General features: G+C 44.2%; 1 protein-coding gene across 2 annotated transcripts in view; it reads right to left on the bottom strand.

The window, feature by feature from the left end:
* Pmfbp1 (polyamine modulated factor 1 binding protein 1) overlaps positions 1-19,537 on the bottom strand; it is a 49,810-nt gene that overhangs the window by 24,014 nt on the left and 6,259 nt on the right. For both annotated transcript variants that reach the window (XM_032887709.1, XM_032887708.1), the window contains exons 3-4: positions 7,111-7,359; positions 3,909-4,130 (exon numbers count right to left, since the gene is read on the bottom strand). In XM_032887709.1, the coding sequence (XP_032743600.1) occupies positions 3,909-4,130; positions 7,111-7,359 (471 nt within the window). The remainder of the gene's footprint in view (positions 1-3,908; positions 4,131-7,110; positions 7,360-19,537) is intronic.

The following is a 19,537-nucleotide window of genomic DNA, read 5'->3' as shown; positions in this document are numbered from 1 at the left end:
CATAGCTAAAATAGCTCAGATTTCTAGCCTGGATGGCAGATCCAGGCTCCATTAAATTTGTCTCCCTAACTCCCAAAGCACTCTAATTTCGGGCAAAGTTAGAAATAGTTCGTGTTCACTGGGCGTGAAAGCTGCCTCTGAGCATGCTGGAGAAAGGTCAGCCAGAAACCCAGAATTGATCACACATGACGCGCATGTAAATAATTTAGCATACAGGAGGCGAAGAGTTGGAACCATAATAGGAAACTGAAGACACAGCAAGAAAACGCCTACAGGTTCTGATATCATCTCCATACCATAGGATAAAAAAACGGAAATTGAGTCGTCCATTAAGCTTGAGAGGTGTGATAAAGACTAAAAGAAAACATCTTTAGTTTGTCCTGTCCCCTTCCCTGCCCCCAGGCCAGGGAAAAGAGATGACCTCTCACCTCTGAAACACAAGGTGGAGAAAGACATCACCTGCTGGGTTTTGGTCCTGGAGTCACACAAAACAGTGCCGTGAGGCGTTCAGAGACCCCGGGGAAGATGGTTTCATCAGTTTGTACATTTGGCTGACTAGCGTTCGAGATTCTGTCCAAACAATCTTTGGACAGACCAGAAAATATTGAAAAAGCTTGCTTGGTTGTGAGTACAACCATTTTTGAAAGAATTAAGAAGACTTTATTTATAGGAAAAAGGAAAGTCTGGGAATGGGGGTTGGGTAGAGAGAGACCTAGATAGGCCCAAGGAAGAACAAACACTGGAGTTGTTTGTCACCTTAGAGGGACAGCCGTTTCCTTTGAGACGTGAACTGTTCCAAAGCCCTAGAGAAATGCAGAAAGTTCCCCACTCATCTGGGGTCACCTGTGTCAGAGATGAGAGCACAAGGAGCTGGGGTTGTAGCTCAGGTGGGGAGCTCTTGCCTACTATGTGCAAGACCCTGGGTTTAATTCCAGTAAAAAAAATAAAGGTGGACAGATAGTCATATTGATAGATAGGAATTTAAACTGTCAAACTAATCTTGCTTCTTTAACTTTAATAAAAGATGTTTTAAAACTGACATCCCAATCAAGTAGCTCCCCAAATGGGGTTATTCTACATGGAAATGTGTTGATATGAGGACATATTATCTATTTCGTTAAAGGACAGTATAGCCAAAGCTGACTTTGAATTTCCTTTGCATCCTTGGCTGGCCTTGAATTTATGATCCCCCTACCTCAGTCTCCCAAGTGTTGGGATTACAAGCATGTGCCCCCATGTCTGGCGGTGACAAACTTGAGAAAGCTTATTAGCAGGAGAACGGGGTCGTGTTTAGTGGTGAGAACTAGGACCAAAGACGCCCCGGAGGGCAGCTCAGTCCAGTGAGACGAAAGGAAAGCTGGTCAGCCCCGCCTCCCTTTTCTCTGTTTTTGAGATGGTCTCACCACATATCCCTGGCTGTTCCCGAACTCACTAGGTAGACCAGGCTGGCTTCCAACTCGCAGACACGATACATCTGCCTCTACCTCCAGAGGGCTAGATTAAAGGAGTGTGCCACCACACCCGGCATGAGTAAAATTTGAAGATAAAAGTGAAGTTAAAAAAAAATCCATAATGTTTAGTTGCACATCTAGTCAGTAAGCTCGGTCAAGTGTCTGGTACGAGATAAATTCTTCTGTACACCAATGATCATGCCAGTTTCTTTTTAAAGTACGTGTGCGTGTTTGTTTAGCTTGCACGTGTATCTGTGCACCTCTGTGTGCAGTTCCTGGTGAGGACAGAAGAGGGCATCAGATCCCCGGAAACGGAGTTACAGACAGTTGCAGGTGGTGGGAATTGAATCTGGGTCCTCTAAGAGCAGTTCCTGTTAGTGTTCTTAACTGCCGGCCCACAGTTCAGCCCTTACACGTCTTAAATGTGTAGACGTTCCTCTTCAGGCTGGACATGGTAGCTTTTTCAGTCAGCACTTAGGCAGAGGCAGGAAGATCTCTGTGAGTTCAAGACCATCCTGTTATAGAAAGTTCCAGACTAGCCAGGACTACATAGTGAGACCCTATCTCGAAGTAAACAAACAAACGAACAACCCCCAAATCCCACAAACAAATAAACAAACCCCCAAAAAACAAAAAAGAAAAACCACCCAAAAACCAAAACCAAAAACCAAAACCAAATAAACAGAAAAACCTCAACCAAGCAAGCAAACCTCCTAGTGATAAAACCAGGCCTGTAAAGGAAAAGTGCAAACCTTTAGTGGAAACAAATGAAGAAAAATTATAACACACCATGCTCCTCAGGGCTCGCTAACCTCCTACAGTAATATATAATAAAATGTGAGCAGCAGACAACATAGGTGTGAATTTCATCAGGATGTCTAGGAATGCTTGAGGAAAGTTTGAAATACATAGTGAAGGAGGAGGGGCTACAAGGTACTGTCAACAGGCCGTCAGTCACAGTCCCTGAGGAGCTCTGCCACCAGCAGAAGGAAAGCTAATGAATTGCGAGAGTCTTGAGAACCTTGTGTACCTCAGTATGGCTCCTGCAAGTGGATGCTTGAATTGGCGGGGAAGGGTTGGGATGTTCAGCGAATGGTTTTGGGGACCCCAGGAGAGTCACGTAAAATTAAAGCTACATCTCATTTCCTATGCACATATGGACTAAAAACTAAAGACATAAATATGAAAACTTAATAAAAAAACCCTTTTATGATCTTGGGTGTCGGGGAGGCCTTCCAAAGCAAGATGTAAAACCTGGCTTCTATAGGGATGTGGGGGTTTGACTCCACAGATGTTTAAAGCTCACACATGGTAAAAATGTCATTAATAAAGACAAGTGAAATGTTATGGGTGGTGGGGGAAACTTGCGACACAGCAAAGAATTTTTATTATAGATATTAAGACGCTTCCATAAGTCAATACAAAAGGATTAAAACTACTCATTCCCCGGAAGCCAGATCCCTTCGGTAGTGAAAAGCTTCCTAGCAATCCTTGTCTAGCTGTTATGAGGGTGGCTGTTAGCTGCAGGCCATGTAAGGGCCTTTCCTGGGCCTTGAAGAAAGCTGCTTTGCCCAAGTCTCAGAGGGGCGGCCCACACTCAGTAGTTGGTAACATGCAGGTGGCAAGGTGACCTTTTCCTCAGCTCCAGCTCTGGGAGTTCCTGCAGCTCCCTGGCTCTCTTCAGAGTAGGCCGGAGACTGCACGGCGTCTTTGCTCTTTGTGTAACCTAGCTTTGCGCTTCCCTCTCCTGCTGGCTAATGCCAAGATCTCTGTCTACAAACACTTGGATGCAAATCTACCCAGGCCTTTTCCTGGAGACTGACTTCTATTAGGATTAGAGAGAATGAGGATTGTGTTGAGTGAAAAGTTCCTCGCCCCTTCCTTCCGTTTCACATGACTTAGAAGGATTAAAAAAATATATCAAGGCTCTTTTAATTACTTCGGGTAAAAGTAGTAAATGGCAGAACCATTTTGGTTTACATGGCCAATTGCTCAAGGTCAGCACATCCTTTGATGTAGCAATCATCTCTCTCTCTCTCTCTCTCTCTCTCTCTCTCTCTCTCTCTCTCTCTCTCTCTCTCTCTCTCTCTCTCTCTCACCCACCCCTGTTTCTGAGATGGAATGGGTTTTACGAAGGGGCCTTGAACTCTCTGTATGGTACTAGGGATTGAACCCAGGGTTTCATGGATGCTGGGCAAGAACTCTATCAACTGAGTGCTGTCCCCTCTCCTCCCAGCCCCCAAACACCTGGTTAGGTAATCTTAAAGGAGATGTAAAAACTGTAAATTGATAAAAAAAAAAAAAAAAACTGAATGCTACAAAATTGAGTGGCAGGAGGAACTCCTTTGGTGGGAAGTTCAAGCCTTGGGTGGAAGAGGCTAGGACCTGTAGAGGGAGCCACTGGAGAAGTGTCCGCCTGTTAGAGCTCCTGGCTAAGGGATGTGGCTTAGGTCCTACCTGACAAATGAGTCCGCTAAGTTCCTCCTCCAGCATCTTCACTTGGCACTCTAGCAGCTCGATGTTGCTCAGGGAAGTCTGGTACTTGTCCCTGTAGAGGTTTAGGCTCCTTTCTAGGGAGACGATCTTGTCCCCTGCCAATGCAAGCTGCTCTTGGGCCAGATGGAGCTTCTCCCCGGTGTTCTTACTGTGACTTCCCATCTCCTCCTCGTAGAGAATGACCTGGTAATGTAGGAGGGGGGGCACACTGCAGCCACGAAAACAACCAACATGGAGGGAAAGATAGGACCTCGAGAGCCCATAAGTCTGAACTAGAAGCCTACATGGACAGCATTTACATATGGCGCAGGTCTAAGGGCCCCAGCTCAGTGTCAGACTGAATGAAGTACTGAACAGGATGTCCTATTTGGTATCTGGAGAACCCTAATGACTTCTATTAGGATTAAAGAGAATGAAGACTGTGATGAGAGAAAAGTTCTCTGACATTGTTTTAGGGGCTGAATAAACACTGGATGATGAACTGGAATGGGATCGAGCCATTCCCTATATTGGAAAGCCTTGGAATGCCCATGTCCTTTCTGTCCTGGGCACTCTCTAGGGATCTCATTTGGAAAGCACGGAGTCCCACACGGACACAGTTTCATGTCAGCAAATTCCCAAGAGACGGAGAGGGGCCGCGATCTGAAGTTCCTCTGAGAGTTGTGCGATTCTTTTGCAAATGATTCTTCTGCTCTGTCATCCACTGACAGGAATCTCTGGGACACTCACGAGCCTCACACTGGGCGAGGTACGTATAGGAGACGCAGTCTCACCTCTCTCATGGTGCTGAGGGGACTGGATTTTAAATTAACAAGTGATTGTATGTGGTTGAATGTGCTAAATTGTATGTCAAGTTATATGCGTTCAAAGAGTCAAGAGGAGCACCACCATGGAAGGCTTCATGTTCCTTCAAACTGTCCAACTCTGACAGAAATCGGCCCACTAATTAAGCTGGCGAAACCAACCGCTTCCCATCTGAGATTCCTCTCAGGAAAGGATCATTTAGTTTAAGGTATCTCTTAGGGCAAAAGGGGGAGGGGTGTTAGATATTCATGTATTATAACAGGAGGAGTCCCGCTCACATTTCTACAGCACTATTTTTAAACATGTCCATGAGCACGCATGCACATCCACATGCATCTATATGCATGTGGTGTGTATTTAGGACCAGCTCTGTTGGTGTCTGTTGACATTGGTCTGAGGAGCCCTGTAGACAGCGAACTCTGAGCATTCACTATTTCTTTGCACACAGCCCATTCCAACCACAAGAACGTTTGGCTGTTTGCTCTTCCAACCAGAGGGGGAAAGCTAGAGAAGACAGGTTAGTGAGTGACTGCCCCCAGGAGCGAATAGCAGTAGTGGATTTGATTGGGAAGTTCACCCTGAGGACAATTCCACAATATCATCCAGAGACCCCACCCCCACCCCCAGGACTTGAACTCCCCTTGGCCTAGAGCCAGTAATCCACTCCATTTGGGATTTGCCCTTCTTGACCACACCTCATGCTTCCTCGAATCACTTCCCAGATTTAGAACTTGACTTTACTCATATGCTCGTCTTAGGGTCTGCTGTTGGCCGAACCCAGCTTTGGACAGGGGTGCGATGCCTCTGTGTTAATGGCATCGAGAAAGCTCGGCAGGATGTTTAGAATGAATTTCTCAGTGCTTTCTCAGATTGAGGTCTGGGAAGTGACCAGTGTGCCTATCCTATCCTTCTTGGTGGCTGAGCATCTATTTTAGATTGGGGGCAGTGATTTGTCTCCTTAAAAATGACATTTCTTGGCTTCAAAGAACTTGCTTTAGGGGTTGGGGATTTAGCTCAGTGGTAGAGCACTTGCCTAGCAAGCGCAAGGCCCTGGGTTCGGTCCCCAGCTCCGAAAAAAAGAAAGAAAGAAAAAAAAGAACTTGCTTTAGTCATGTGGAGTGTGTGTGTGTGTGTGTGTGTGTGTGTGTGTGTGTGTATGTGACTTTTGGCAAGTGTCCTCATATGGTAGGTGTGTACTTTCTTCCCATCTTCCCTTTCACTTGGGTTATTTGGAATAAGGATGTGATTGCTAGAGCTCTGGCAGCCACCTTGGATGACTGAGGGAATGGAAGTCTTGGATGGACGTGGTGATAGAGCTAAAACACAGGCTTTAGGTTTGGGGTGATATGTGCTGTTTTCATAACCAACGGGTCACCCATCTCTGCCTATCACTAATAGCTCTTTCTGGTCCTTGTTGCTAAGCAGCATCCCAGCTAACTTGGGGGTTCCTTTATCCAAGCTGGACTCTGGCTTAGGGAATAGAGAACAGCCGGTCTTGAACACCTAAGAGCTTTGTTAAACCACAGTCGAAGCTCACAGACTTCCCCAAAGGGCATTTTGTGGGATCACCTTTCTTCCTTCCCATCCCAGTTATTTCCAGCAAACTCTTTCTAGGCTACACTATGCCCTTTAAAGACTTCCTTATACTCCCTCCAAGGTCCCCTTTAAAGTCCCTGGAGTTAGTCTTTCAGCAAAAGCACTGTCTAAATTACTCCTTGGAGTTTATGTGAAGCCTAAAAGAAGTGAGTGCAAGGGGAAGGCACACCCATGAGTCCTGCCTGCCGTATTACGGAGAACCACAGTGCTAAGGCTCTCTGCGTCCTTCCTGCTAAACCCATCTTGGTTCTGTGGGTCTTTGGAATTTTCTTGGGACTTCATAGGCAGGCTGTCCTTTGCCCTGGAGCATCAATCTAAGTGGATGTCCAGAAAGCACTGTCTCTAAGGCTCTAAAACTGCAGCCTGAAGAAACAGAATGGTGCTCAGTAACCACTTAGAGCCAGTGCTGGACCAGGGGCTGGGCGTCCTATCATCTGTGCAGCTGACTTTCCTAAAAATACTTGATTTAATGGGCCTTATGCTTATTTTTTTTTTCTCTGAGAGACCTGGAGTCTCTTGTATTTTAATATCCGTAACAATATGGAACGGATGGCCTCTCATGCCACACATGTGTGTACTCAAAGCCTATAGCCCACACCCCATACACACTAACACTGTTTTCCTCAACCTACTCGTGCCAGTCCACTTCCTTTCCCCTTGCTAACCTCCCTTTGAAAGGCAGGGCTTGCCGTATGGTAGGCAGCGCCCGAGTGCTGGAGGAACAAGGGCAGCCTGGGACACATTGAAGGTTAACCTAGGATACCTCATCTTCCTTGAGTTTGCAGTGATGGTGAAGAACAAGAAGGTCGGAAGTCTGCTTCTCCAGGATGGACTGGTACTGCAGGAGGGAGCGGTAGGAAGCCTGCAGCTCCTGGGTGCGGATCTCCAGCTCCTGCTGCAGGTTCAGCAGCTTCTTCTTCAGTTGCTGGAGTTGTCTGAGGTGATACTGCTTATTGGACTTGAATTGCACCTGGTTTTCTGTGAATACTAATGTCTGGGCTTGCTTCTTGTTCTGTAACACAGACAGGATATACAGAAGAGGGTTAGAAGGCCATAGAGAACATAGAGCGCCGCCCTTTGGCTTTCATGTTTTCATCCACAGAGAAATTTCTAAACAGTTCACTACATTCCCAGGGAACCTGTCACTTCCTAGTCCTACTCTGCAAGAAGGAATCTGAAGAATTAAAGACCGTTCTTTAAATTTTTGAAAATTACATTTTTTTTTATTTGGGTGAGTTGGGGGGAGGGTATGTGCCTACTGTGGTCTACATGTAGAGGTCAGAGGGCAACTTTTGGAATTGGTTTTCTCCAACCACCCTCTGAATCCTGGAGATCCAACTCAGGCCATCAAGAGTGGTGGCAAGTTCTTTACTCTCTGAGCCACCGTACTGTGCTGCGCCCCAATCCAGAAGAAAAGTATCATGCATATAAATGATCTAGAGATATGGTTTATGCTGTGTATATATATTACTTAGAAAGATGGCGAACTTGACTGGGAGGAAGTGAATTTTTAGTCAATGGTTCTTGAGCTGAATTTAGTTATTACAAGTACCCAGTTAACAGAACACTGAAATTGCTGGGTTCTGGGACTTCTGGATTGTGGAAGGCAGACACAGTGCTTACCTCTGGGCACCTACTGTCTCTCCTGAAGAAAGATGTGACCTGGTAAATGATGTGTGAGTGTGTGTGAGTGTATGTGTGTGTGTATGTGTGTGTGTGTGTGAGTGTATGTGTGTGTGTGTGTATGTGTGTGTGTGAGTGTATGTGTGTGTGTGAGTGTGTGTGTGAGTGTGTGTGTGTGTGTGTGTGTGTGTGTGTGTGTGTGTGTGTTCTCTCTCCCTCCCTGTCAGTACAGTGTCTTCCAAAAAGATTTCTAGATCCTTCACTTTGTACGCTGGGCACCCCCTTGGTCCCGGGCTTACTGGTAGACACTTCCTGAGTTATATTTCCAGGAAAATCCAAGTTTTGCATTAGTGTGTCTATGTTTTCTTATCCTCATTCATTATGACAATGACAGGGGACAGAGAGGACGGTAAGGGTAGCCTGGGCGGTGGACCTTAGCTTCCGTCCTTCCACTCATTCTTCGAGGCTCGGTTCACTAACCCGCCTTTGAATCAGGACCACAGACGTACCCGGCAACTCCTTGATGTAGTGTTTCTTAATTTTTGCCTGTAGTTATTTCTGTGGGTCTAATATTCTACTTGCATTATAAACTCCCACAGAATAATGACTATGTCTGTTTCTACAGGGCATAAATTAGAGATTTCTAGCTCGTCTTTGGATAAAAAGGGGAAAAGCTGGCCTTAAAAATTTTGTTAGGGGCTGGGGATTTAGCTCAGTGGTAGAGCGCTTACCTAAGAAGCGCAAGGCCCTGGGTTCGGTCCCCAGCTCCGAAAAAAAGAACCAAAAAAAAAAAAAAATTTTGTTGACTCTCTGGAACTTGAGCCAACGGCCTTGATCACACTAACAGAATACATTTAAGAAAACAGCATTCAAACAGGTTTTGGAATATTTTCTTTTTTCCCCCTTTTTACTCTTTTCATATATGAATACCGAATTTTCTTAATTTCCATCCCTCATCTTCCCATCTTCCCCTCCAACTCCTCCCATGTCTCTCTTCTCCCTTTGAAATTCATGATCTCTTACTCTTTAATTATGAACTCTATCAACTATTAATCTATCATTTATCAATCATCTGTCTGTATATATCTGTCTATCTATCTGTCTATCTATCTATCTATCTATCTATCTATCTATCTATCTATCTATCTATCTATCTATCTACCTACCTACCTACCTACCTACCTACCTACCTACCTACCTATCTACCTACCTATCCATCCATCTGGCCTATTGGGCCCATTTAGTGCTGACTGTAGGGCTGAGTTGGAATTGAACCTGTACAGGGTCTTGTCTATGGAGACAACTAATTCTTTTCCTCAGCAGCCTTTGATTGCTTGTAGCTCTTCATTTAGGGGAGAGTCTTGTGAGGTTTCCCTCATTCATGTTGTTATGTAAACTGGTGCGGCCACTTAAGCATCCACATGGTAGAGGATTCAGGGGCAGCTTCCTGGTCTTGACCTGATCTTCTGCCTCTTAAAATCTACTCATCTGATCGTCCATGATTCTTTCTAAGCCTTAGGCATTGGGGTGGAAGTGTAGATATCTGTCACTTGGAGTTGAGCAGTCTGCAGTCTCTGTCATGCAAATTAGGATGGTCCATTTCCATTCAAATTCAGCCCTGGTCCAACACTAGGGTCATTTGTTCTCTACATTTTGCCCAAGTTTTAGATCTCTGTAATTGTTCCTATCTGCTGCAAAAAAGCAGGTTCTCTGATGAGGGGTGAGAGCTACGGATCTGTTGGATATAAGGATACATTTTAGAATACAGTTAGAAATTATATTGGTTTAGAAAATGTCAGGGGTAGGCTCTGGGGTTTATGACATCTAGGTAGTTGTCTAGGTCTTTAGAATCAGGTATGAAATTTCTTCTTACGGAGTGAGCCTTCAGTTAAATCAGGCAGTGGTTGGTTCCTCACAAGGTGAAGCTGCCCCTATTGCACCTATCTTGCCAGGCAGGTGATTGTTGTGGTTTATAGGTTTTCTAGCTTCCCAAGACTTTTGATTGTTTTTCCCCTTGGCAGCTCACAGAGCACCTCCGTTACTATGCTAGTCAGTCTTTAGAAGGCTCCTGGGTCAGCTCTACTTCAATTCCTCCCAGTCCTGTGTTCAAAGTATGTGGTGTGGGCAGTACTAGGACCTTGAAACTCATTTGCTTATTGAGTACACTGGACAAGGGCTGACGGGCGAAGCAGACTATGGTATACACGCTAGCCTAGGGCAGTGACAGGTTGTCTTCCTATGCTCAGATGAGTTCTTTTATGTGTAGCTGGTGCCATGTAGAGGAGAGCGGTCATATTGGTTGGTTTATGGGAGCTTAACATGAACCACTGTGCATGAGCTTCTAGTCATATGTCTGTCATGCAGATCAGGACAGCCCTAGTTGGTCCAAATTCAGTTCTGGCCCAAGGCTAGGGTCACAGAGCACTGGGCTGCAGCTCTGTGGTGTCATTCCAAGCCACAGCTTGGTCTGTCATGGTTTCCAGGCTTGTCTGGGACTTGGTAGGGAGAAAGGCTGACTTGGAGGAGGGGAAAAAGGTGACAACACTCATTAGCATCTCCCATGCATCACGTGATGTGTTCCACAATAGGGTGTCACCTTCAAGTTTCTCCCAGAACCAAGAGCAATGACAATTGCTATACCATTTTTCAGTCTCTTGGACTCTACTCAAGGGCTTAAAAATGAACATTTCTATAGTTTTATTAAACTTTAATAATTTATAAAGGATAAAAATCCTGCCATTGATAACATGCAACTTGATAGTTGGGCTATATTTATAGAATTATGAGAGTGGTCTGTGGAGATGACTCAGCTAGGAAAGTGCCTGCTGTATCATCATAAATCAGGTAAGATCTCTTTCTGGAAGCCAGGTAAAAACTAAGTCACCGTGGTCTGTAGAGATAGCACTGGTTATGGGGAGAGAGTGGGTCAGGTGGGATAGTCAGGTTACCCAACCAGTGAACTCTGGATTCAGGGAAGACCCTGTCTCAAGAGATAAAGGACAATGGAAGGCACCTCATGTTGCCTCTACATGTATGTGGATATATGTATATGTGCATTTTACATGCACACACACACACACACACGAGTGTCTGTGTGCACAAGAGAGAGACAGACACACAAGAGAAACTAGGGAGTAGTAGTGTGCTTTGTGGGCAGAAGTAGCACAGAGCAGAGCAAAGCAGACGGAGATGAGACAGGTAGAGTAGAGTTGGTTGTTGTTTCAGAGTAGAAGTTGTTATGGAAAAGGTTATAGAGAAGGGGGGTTGAGTTCACATGGGAAGGAGGCAGGAGAATGAGAACAACAGCAGGGACGTTCCAGAGACAGATGATAGACAAATCTACAGACAAGGTGCAAATCTGCCTGATGGGATCTGATATCCCTGGGTAAACTCCAGCCACTGTGAATGTTTCCAAGCAGAGACCGTAAAGGCAGGGAAGCGGTGTGAGAGGAGGTGAGAAATAGGACACCAGGTCCTGTAGGGTAAGGAGGCCATTACGGCGTCCCCAGGTTCTTTCAAGAGGTGACAGTTCACTGGAAAGTACTGTGAAGGGAATTATGCCATTTGTTGTAGTGTTTACAAAGGACACATGGCATGTTCTACTGTAAGTCAACTGTAAGAAAGCAAAGAGCAGAGAGAGCACAGAGGCTACTGGAGGGATCCAGGCAATGAGGGAGAGAGTGTGGTATGGGACAAGGGTGGAATATTGGAAGTTAGGAGAAGTTGATGGATTCTCGATATATTTTGAAGACAGAGCCACCAGAATTCACTGCTGGGTTAGATGTTAGACTGTGGAAGAATTATGGCCATCCAAGACAGAGTGATTTTAATGGGTTAGCTGGGGCTCACTGGAGAGATGGAGTTTTAGTGAAACTTAGCTGAGACCCTAAGGAAAGAAAGCTTAAGTTGGATGGGTGGTGTAGCAGAGCCCAGGTGGAGGTACAGCCCAGCTCAGAAACAGAAAGACGGATGCTGACTGCGTGAAGCCTATCTCATTCACAGGCCTCAGAGTTGAGAAGATGAACAAGAAACGGCCCACCATGGTCACCGGCGACAGAAATATTCAGCAGAGACAGGGTGAACACGTGGACCAAGAACCTCTTGAATGCAGCTGCAGGGAAGGCGGTGAGACATCTCGCCAAACAAAGATGAAAGTTGTTCCCCTCTTGCCCCACAACCCATTTCCTTTCCCTCCCAGGTCTCTCCCTCCCTTGTCCTTTGTGGTTGCTTTCTTCTCCCTCCCAAGTGGGACTGAGGTGTCCTCAACTTGGGCCCTTCAGCTTGTTTAACTTTTTGAGTTCTGTGGACTTTATCTTGGGTATTCTGTACTTTTTCTTTGGCTAATATCCACCTATTAGTGAGTACATACCACGCATGTCCTTTTGGGTCTGAGTCACCTCACTCAGGATGATATTTTCTAGTTTCATCCGTTTGCCTGCAAAACCCAGGATGTCCTCGTTCTTAATAGCTGAGTGGTATTCCATTGTGTAAATGAACCATTCTTCTGTTGTGGGACATCTGGGCTGTTTCCAGCTTCTGGCTGTCACAGATAAAGCTGCTATGAATATAGTGGAGCATGTGCCCCTGTGGCATGGTGGGGCATCTTTTGGGTATATTCCCAAGAGTGGTATTGCTGGATCTTCAGGTAGATCTCTCTCCAATCTTCTGAGGAACCTCAAAATTGATTTCCAGCAATCCCACTAGCATTGGAGGAGTGTTCCTCTTTCTCCACATCCTCACCAACATGTGCTGTCACCTGAGGTTTTTAATCTCAGCCATTCTGATAGGTGTAAAGTGGAATCTCAGGGTTGTTTTGATTGCATTTCTCTGATCACTAAGGGCTTTGAACATTTCTTTAGGTGCTTCTCAGTCATTCAAGATTCCTCTGTTGCGAATTCTTGGTTTAGTTCTATACCCTGTTTTTTGATTGGGTTGTTTGGTTTTCTGGTGGTTAGTTTCTTGAGTTCTTTGTATATTTTGGATATTAACCCTCTATTGGATGTGGTATTAGTGAAGATTTTTTCCCAATCTATAGGTTGCCAATTTGTCTTATTGACCATGTCCTTTGCATTATAGAAGCTATCCAGTTTCATGAGGTCCCATTTATCAATTCTTGATCTTAGAGTGTGAGACATTGGAGTTCTATTTAGGAAATTTCCCCCTGTGCTAATGAGTTCAAGGGTCTTTCCAACTTTTTCTTCTATTAGATTGAATGTATCTGATTTTATATTGAGGTCCTTGATCAACTTGGACTTGAGCTTTGTGCAAGGTGACAAATATGGGTCTATTTTCATTTTTCTACATACAGACTGCCAATTAGACCAGCACCATTTACTGAAGATGCTTTCTTTTTTCCATTCTATATTTTTGGCTTCTTTGTCAAAGATCAAGTGTTCATAAGTGTGTGGTTTTATTTCTGGGTTTTCAATTCTATTCCATTGATCCGTCTGTCTGTCTCTGTACCAATTCCATGTAGGTTTTTTTTTTCTCTCTATTGCTCTGTAGTAGAGCTTGAGGTCAGGGATGGTAATTCCCCCAGAAGTTCTTTTATTGTTAAGAATTGTTTTTGCTATTCTGTTTTTTTTAACCTTTCAGATGAATTTGAGAATTGCTCTTTCCATATCTTTGGAGAATTGTATAGGGATTTTGATGGGGATTGCACTGAATCTGTAGATTGCCTTTGGTAGGATGGCCATTTTTACTATTTTAATTTGCCAATCCATGAGCATGGGATATCTCTCCATTTTCTGAGATCTTCTTTGATTTCTTTCTTGAGAGACTTGAAGTTATTGTCATATAGATCTTTCACTTGTTTGGTTAGAGTTACCCCAAGATATTTCATATTATTTGTGGCTATTGTGAAGGTAGTTGCTTCCCTAATTTCTTTCTCAGCCTGTTTCTCATTTGTATAAAGGAAGGCTTTACAGCATGTAGCAATAGATGTCTATGTCTGTATGAAATACTGTTAGGTGCTCTCAGTCTTCCCAAGCTAAGAATGCTGTTCTCACAGCTCCTCTGTAAATGAGGCTTGGAGAGAAGAGGTGGTTGGGTCTGCATGTGCATGCACAAGCGTGTGTGAGACTCTCTGTCTCTGTTTGTCTGTCTCTGTCTCTGTGTCTCTGTCTCTGTCTGTCTGTCTGTCTCTCTCTCTCTCTGTGCATGTACCCTCGAGCACAGGACACAAGTCTATGTACAGGGAAATCTCCAAGAGCCCAAATCCTCTTGTCCATATGGATAGAGGAACTATTGGAAGCTATGTGGGGAAAAATTCTTGCAGTTAAATCCTTACTGTGGACTAAGTTAAAAAGAGGTGTGAACATTTTGGGTTAGGATTGATTTTGAGGGACTTGCTTCACTGAAGAAAATATCCCCAAGTTCCCTGTTATTTTTGCTCAATTTATTTTTTTTCTCCCTCTTGGTGTTTTTTGAAGGCAGACCAACTGCCGAGGGTTAAGACCTTGGACCTAGTATGTAACAGATTTGGATCTGCTTGTCCACTGCTGGACATGGATGCCCCAACTGAAAACCAGCTGCCATCTCCTAATGCATATTCATTCACTGCATCTCCTTTTTCTTATGTCTCCACTTTGCTCTTCCTTGTCCAAAAGAATGAGAAAAACATTCTTTGAGAGAGGCGAAATTGTCTCTCAGGCTTTTCCTCCCTGTACCTGGGGATGCCAGGAGAATTCAGAATTGCTCATTGACTTTGAAGCTTCCTGTGAGTGTAGAGTGTCTTCTCCTGACTGCTGTGTGAGGAGGTCTACACTCCGGTAGAAATCCTAATGAGCTCTGAGTCACTTCGCTTCCTCACAGGTCACGTGGGGTTTTTCTGGATTTTACTTTATTTCAGGTAACAGATAATGGGGGTGATTTGAACTCTTGCCATTCACAGTAAACATAGCACCTTACTAATGTACCTGATTGGGAAGGTCCAAGAGCTGCTTAAATCCACAGAGAGCCTAGGATTTTATGGGATGGGACTTTTAGACATTTGTAATTTAAGAGATATCTATAGGTTTGGAGAATGCAAATTTTAAAGACTATGAGAAAATGTCTAAAAATGAGTTCAGACCTAGTAAATTTCAACTTATTTGTCTGTATATATTTAAAAGTGTATTTTTCTTAACTCTTGATAAATGTGAAATAATACACGATAGGCTAAATCCATATTTTACTTATATGTTGTGAAAGGACAGATTCAGAGAGTCACCACTACACTTTCTATTATAGGTGTGTGCACATGTGTTTGTGTACACACAGGTGGGTGTACATACATGTGGGGCCAGAGGTTGACATCAGGCATCTTCCTCAGTTAATTGTTTTGAAACGGGGTCTCTTATTGGAATTGGAGCTTGTTGCTTTGACAAAGCTGGCTCTGAGTTCTAGGAATCTGCCATCTCCTCCTGGCCCTGGGGGGAGGCTCACAGATGTGAGCCACCACACCCGTCTGTAACATGGGTGCTGGGATATGAATTCGGGTCCTGTGCTTCTACTTAACCCATGGAACCATCTCCCCTAGTCCTGGTCTTCTAGAAGTTTCCTCTTAGTGAAGCTACAGATATTATATTCTTCCTTGACTTTTAATTTGGGATCTGGAACAAAACCAAGTGAATTTGAAGTATTCTTTGAAAAGTAACACTAGCTCTTCAGGTAACTGTCCAGCATTGGATTCGATGCTTGAGGCCATCTGGTCTACCAGATTTCTCAGCTAGATTTATGCCCTCATATCACCCACATGAAAAGCTGGAGATCTCTGGCTGCCCAAAGGAACTGTTCACATATTTAGTCAACCTTTCAGCTCCACCGTGGTCCAAAAGATTATAGCTGTTGCTCCTTCCTTGCCTATAAGGCCACTTGATCACAGAAGGAAATTAATTGGCCTGGCATGATTCTTTTTTTGAAAAGTCACGTTGGTTACCACCCAATACTTTGTGCTTTTGAAGTTGATGCTAATTGATTGATGTTAAGTTCTATATTTTCCCTGATACTGAAGTGAAGCTGACAGGTCTATAATTACCAGGATTGTCCTTTCTTCCTTTTTAAAAAGATGAGCACTTCATTTACCCTTTTTTTTCAGTCTTCAGGGACTTTCTTTATCCTCTTGAGTTCTCAAAAATTATCACTAGCAGCTATGTAATAACACCTGCCAATTCCTTAAGCACTCTTAGAAGAATATCATCAGGCCCTGCTGATTTGCCTAGAGCCGGCTTTTCAAAATACCTTTTAACCCTTTACCCTCTCTTCAGCTTGCACGCTCTGCTGTCAAAGGTTGGCATTGTTCCGATAACTGTGTCCCTGGTGGTTTCCTTTATTCGTTTAAGAACTTAGCGTTTCTCTGTCTTTCCCCCAATCATTGCCACGAACTTCTTTTCTAGTCTTGGAGGTGCTGAGTGAGCACTTGGTGTTGCCAGGTCAGCCTTCCCCATCAGTAGCGAAGCTCGTCTGTTACTGCCGGTGTCATCTGTGTACTTTTCTTGTTGAATACAGAAGAGCTGGGTGCTCAGTAACAGGCATTTTGTTAAAATAAATGTTTGTGGTTCAGACATTCTTCTAACATGAGATCCATTTCTGTTTTTTTAAATTTTTATTATTATTATTATTTTTTAATCCATTGGGAATGATTTTCTCTCCACAGACAAATTCCAAAAATAGGACAAATTTCCCATGGATCCTCCTTTACTCGTTCCCAGTCCTAACTTCATATGCAACCAAACTAAGAAATCGATGCTGGGAGGGTATTAGGAGTGAAACCAGATACCGGTTTTGAATTTTACGTATTTTTCCATTAGTTTTTATTTTCTATTCTAGGATCCAATTCAGGACCATACACTGCATTTAGCAAATTCATTACAATCGCCTTTATTACGATGATTCAAAAGGATATCTTACGATAACGCTCACCAGGCTTCTGCTAATCTTTAGACATTCAACTAATTAGCTTCACTTGAAAGGATAACATTTGTTTTTATATCTTTTAATGCTAAAAAAGATCTCCTCCTCCATACATCTCCAAAATTAGTTCAACAATAGGAGCTCCAGTATGTTGGCATGCTCCCCATTCCTCAACGTGAATAAAACCTGGGTAAACTGTTATTAAGGTTCTTCTTTTTCTGATTATTATTTATTTATTTGGTTTCAGTTTTGTGTGTGTGTGTGTGTGTGTGTGAGAGAGAGAGAGAGAGAGAGGAGAGAGAGAGGGAGAGGGAGAGGAGAGAGAGGGAGAGGGAGAGGGAGGGAGAGGGAGAGGGAGAGGGAGAGGGGAGGGAGAGGGGAGGGAGGGAGGAGAGGGGAGGGAGAGAGAGAGAGAGAGAGAGAGAGAGAGAGAGAGGTGTATGTTTCTGAGTATGCATGTCTATGTGCATTTGTGTGGAGGCTACCAGTTGATGTCAGGCATCTTCCCCAGTTGCTGTCCACCTTATTTTTTGGGAAATGGTCTCTCACTAACATGCAGCTTTCCTATTCAGCTTGACAGGCTAACTGGCAAGGCCCAGGGCTCCCCAAGTGATGAGATTATAGGCATGCACTGCCACAGCATTTTATAGGGGTACCTTTTATTTGCCACTTCTTATCTAAGCTCTGAGGATTCAAACTAAGGCCCTCGTGCTTGTGTTTCAGAGACTTTACCTAGCGAATCATTTCTCTAGCTTCTGACTTGTTTTTAGAGACGCGTCTTGCTGCATAACTCAGGCTAGCCTGCAACTTGCTACGTCTGAAGCTGGTAATGCCCCCACCTCAAGCTTCCTAGCTCTGGGATTTCAGGTGTGGACTACACCAGTCTTTATTCATGTTATTTTAATGTCTCTGTTGTTCTTTCTTTTCTTTCACTTTGAGTCACTTTGACTAGAATGATGGGCATAAGGTACGAATTGAAGGAAGTGCTCAGTCTTCCAGTCAGACAAGTACCCAAAGGATGGTGCCCAAAGGCTAAAGTGCCCATAAGTTCTGCACCCTGGGTACCCTATTTTCAAATAATTCATTATCTTAAAACAGTTCTATTTTAAATTGTAATTGTTTATCTGTGTGCATCTGGGTGAGGATTTGTGCAGATGAATGCAGTGTTCATGGAGGTTAGAAGAGGGCGTCAGGCACCCTGGAGCTGGAGTTTTGAGAGGTTGCTTGCTGCCTAGCACTGGGAATCAACTCCAGTCTTGATCTTTGGCAACAACACTGTGCTCTTAATGGCTGAGTTAGCTCCCTAGCCCCACAGTCCATTTGTTTCTGGTGTTTGGAGTCTATATTCCTCGATTTACAGGGTCATGCACTCTCTCTTCCGCCACCTGTCTTTCTCCTGTTTCTTTTATTACTCATAACATCTGATGGAATATTTTACTCTTCTCCCTTAAATGTGGTCCTCAATCATGACCTCCTGCCTGTTTCCCCAGTTCCTCATCAGCATTAGTCAAAATTCAAGAAAGCCTGGTGTTTCTCCTTTGTCAACACAGTGCATTTCCCATGGAAGGCAGGTCTTAAAGGGGTTTTGAGGAGATGAGTGGAGGGCTGAGTGTAATTGTGTATTTGTATGCATAGTCTGCAATTTAAATTCTGTGCTAAGTGCTAGGGAGAAAAAGAGAGCTTGTTTTAGATCCTGTATCAAGCTGTTAGACCTTCTTCTCGGCAATTAGAATAATAAAATGCAATTTAACGCCTTTCTCCTTCTGAGTTGCCAGATACATTTATAAACCACATGGCTTTCTCTGACTGGGGTGGTAAGTAAACTCACGATAGCTCTAGTGGAAATATATTAAAATGTTAATATTTAGAAAGAAATTATGATCATCTTCCTGCGATTGATTTAGGGAAACCAGTGGATTTTTCCCCCCTCTTTCCGACTTCCTGAGCAAGGCCAGTAAGATGAGGGGAAGTTGCTTAGTTGATAGCAAATTTAGGCAGCTGCGAAGAGCAGTGTGAGGGCTCTATTGTCAAGTGTGAGTCCTGGGAGCTGACAGACACAGTGGGGACAGCCCAGGTCCTTAGGCACCAGACCATGTGGCTATCTGCACAGCACCCAGGGACCCAGCAGGTGCCCATGCAACCACCGACTCCTTCATGGTCACATGCAACCCAGTTTATAAACAGGAAAGGCGACCACATCTGGTCTCTGATTTGTGTCAATAAATTTAAAAACTGGCGTAAACACTTCAGGTTTAGAGATTCATAAGAGAAAGAGAACCGAAGGTCCAAGTGAAGTTGCCCAGTGGGTGAACTGCCTAGACTTCTTGGTTAGTGGGAACTCAACGTCAGACTGTGAGGTCTGCCATTTCCACGCTCAAACTGAGTTTCTGAGTGTGACTTCGCTTGGGCTGTGGAATCAGGCCCTGCAATGAGCCACTGAGTGCCAAGTCCTTTAAGCAGGTGCTGTTTATAGAGAAATCGGACAAGTTGGGGGCTGAGATGAGGAAGGGAGAGATGTAGACCAGGCTGGTTAGGATTGGTCCACTGGGCTCAGTTCCACTGAGGAATTCTGGGAGAGAGCTAAGAGCCAGCCTTGAGTTAACTTGGACTAAGGGGGAAAAGGATATGGTTAGTTGATCAACGTCTCTCTATTTGTTATTGGCTGAGGACTCTCT

The sequence above is a fragment of the Rattus rattus genome, chromosome 17 (assembly GCF_011064425.1).
Source record: "Rattus rattus isolate New Zealand chromosome 17, Rrattus_CSIRO_v1, whole genome shotgun sequence".
Lineage (NCBI taxonomy): Eukaryota > Metazoa > Chordata > Mammalia > Rodentia > Muridae > Rattus > Rattus rattus.
Note: the sequence above shows the minus strand (reverse complement) of the source record. Positions and strands in the feature narration are given on the sequence as shown.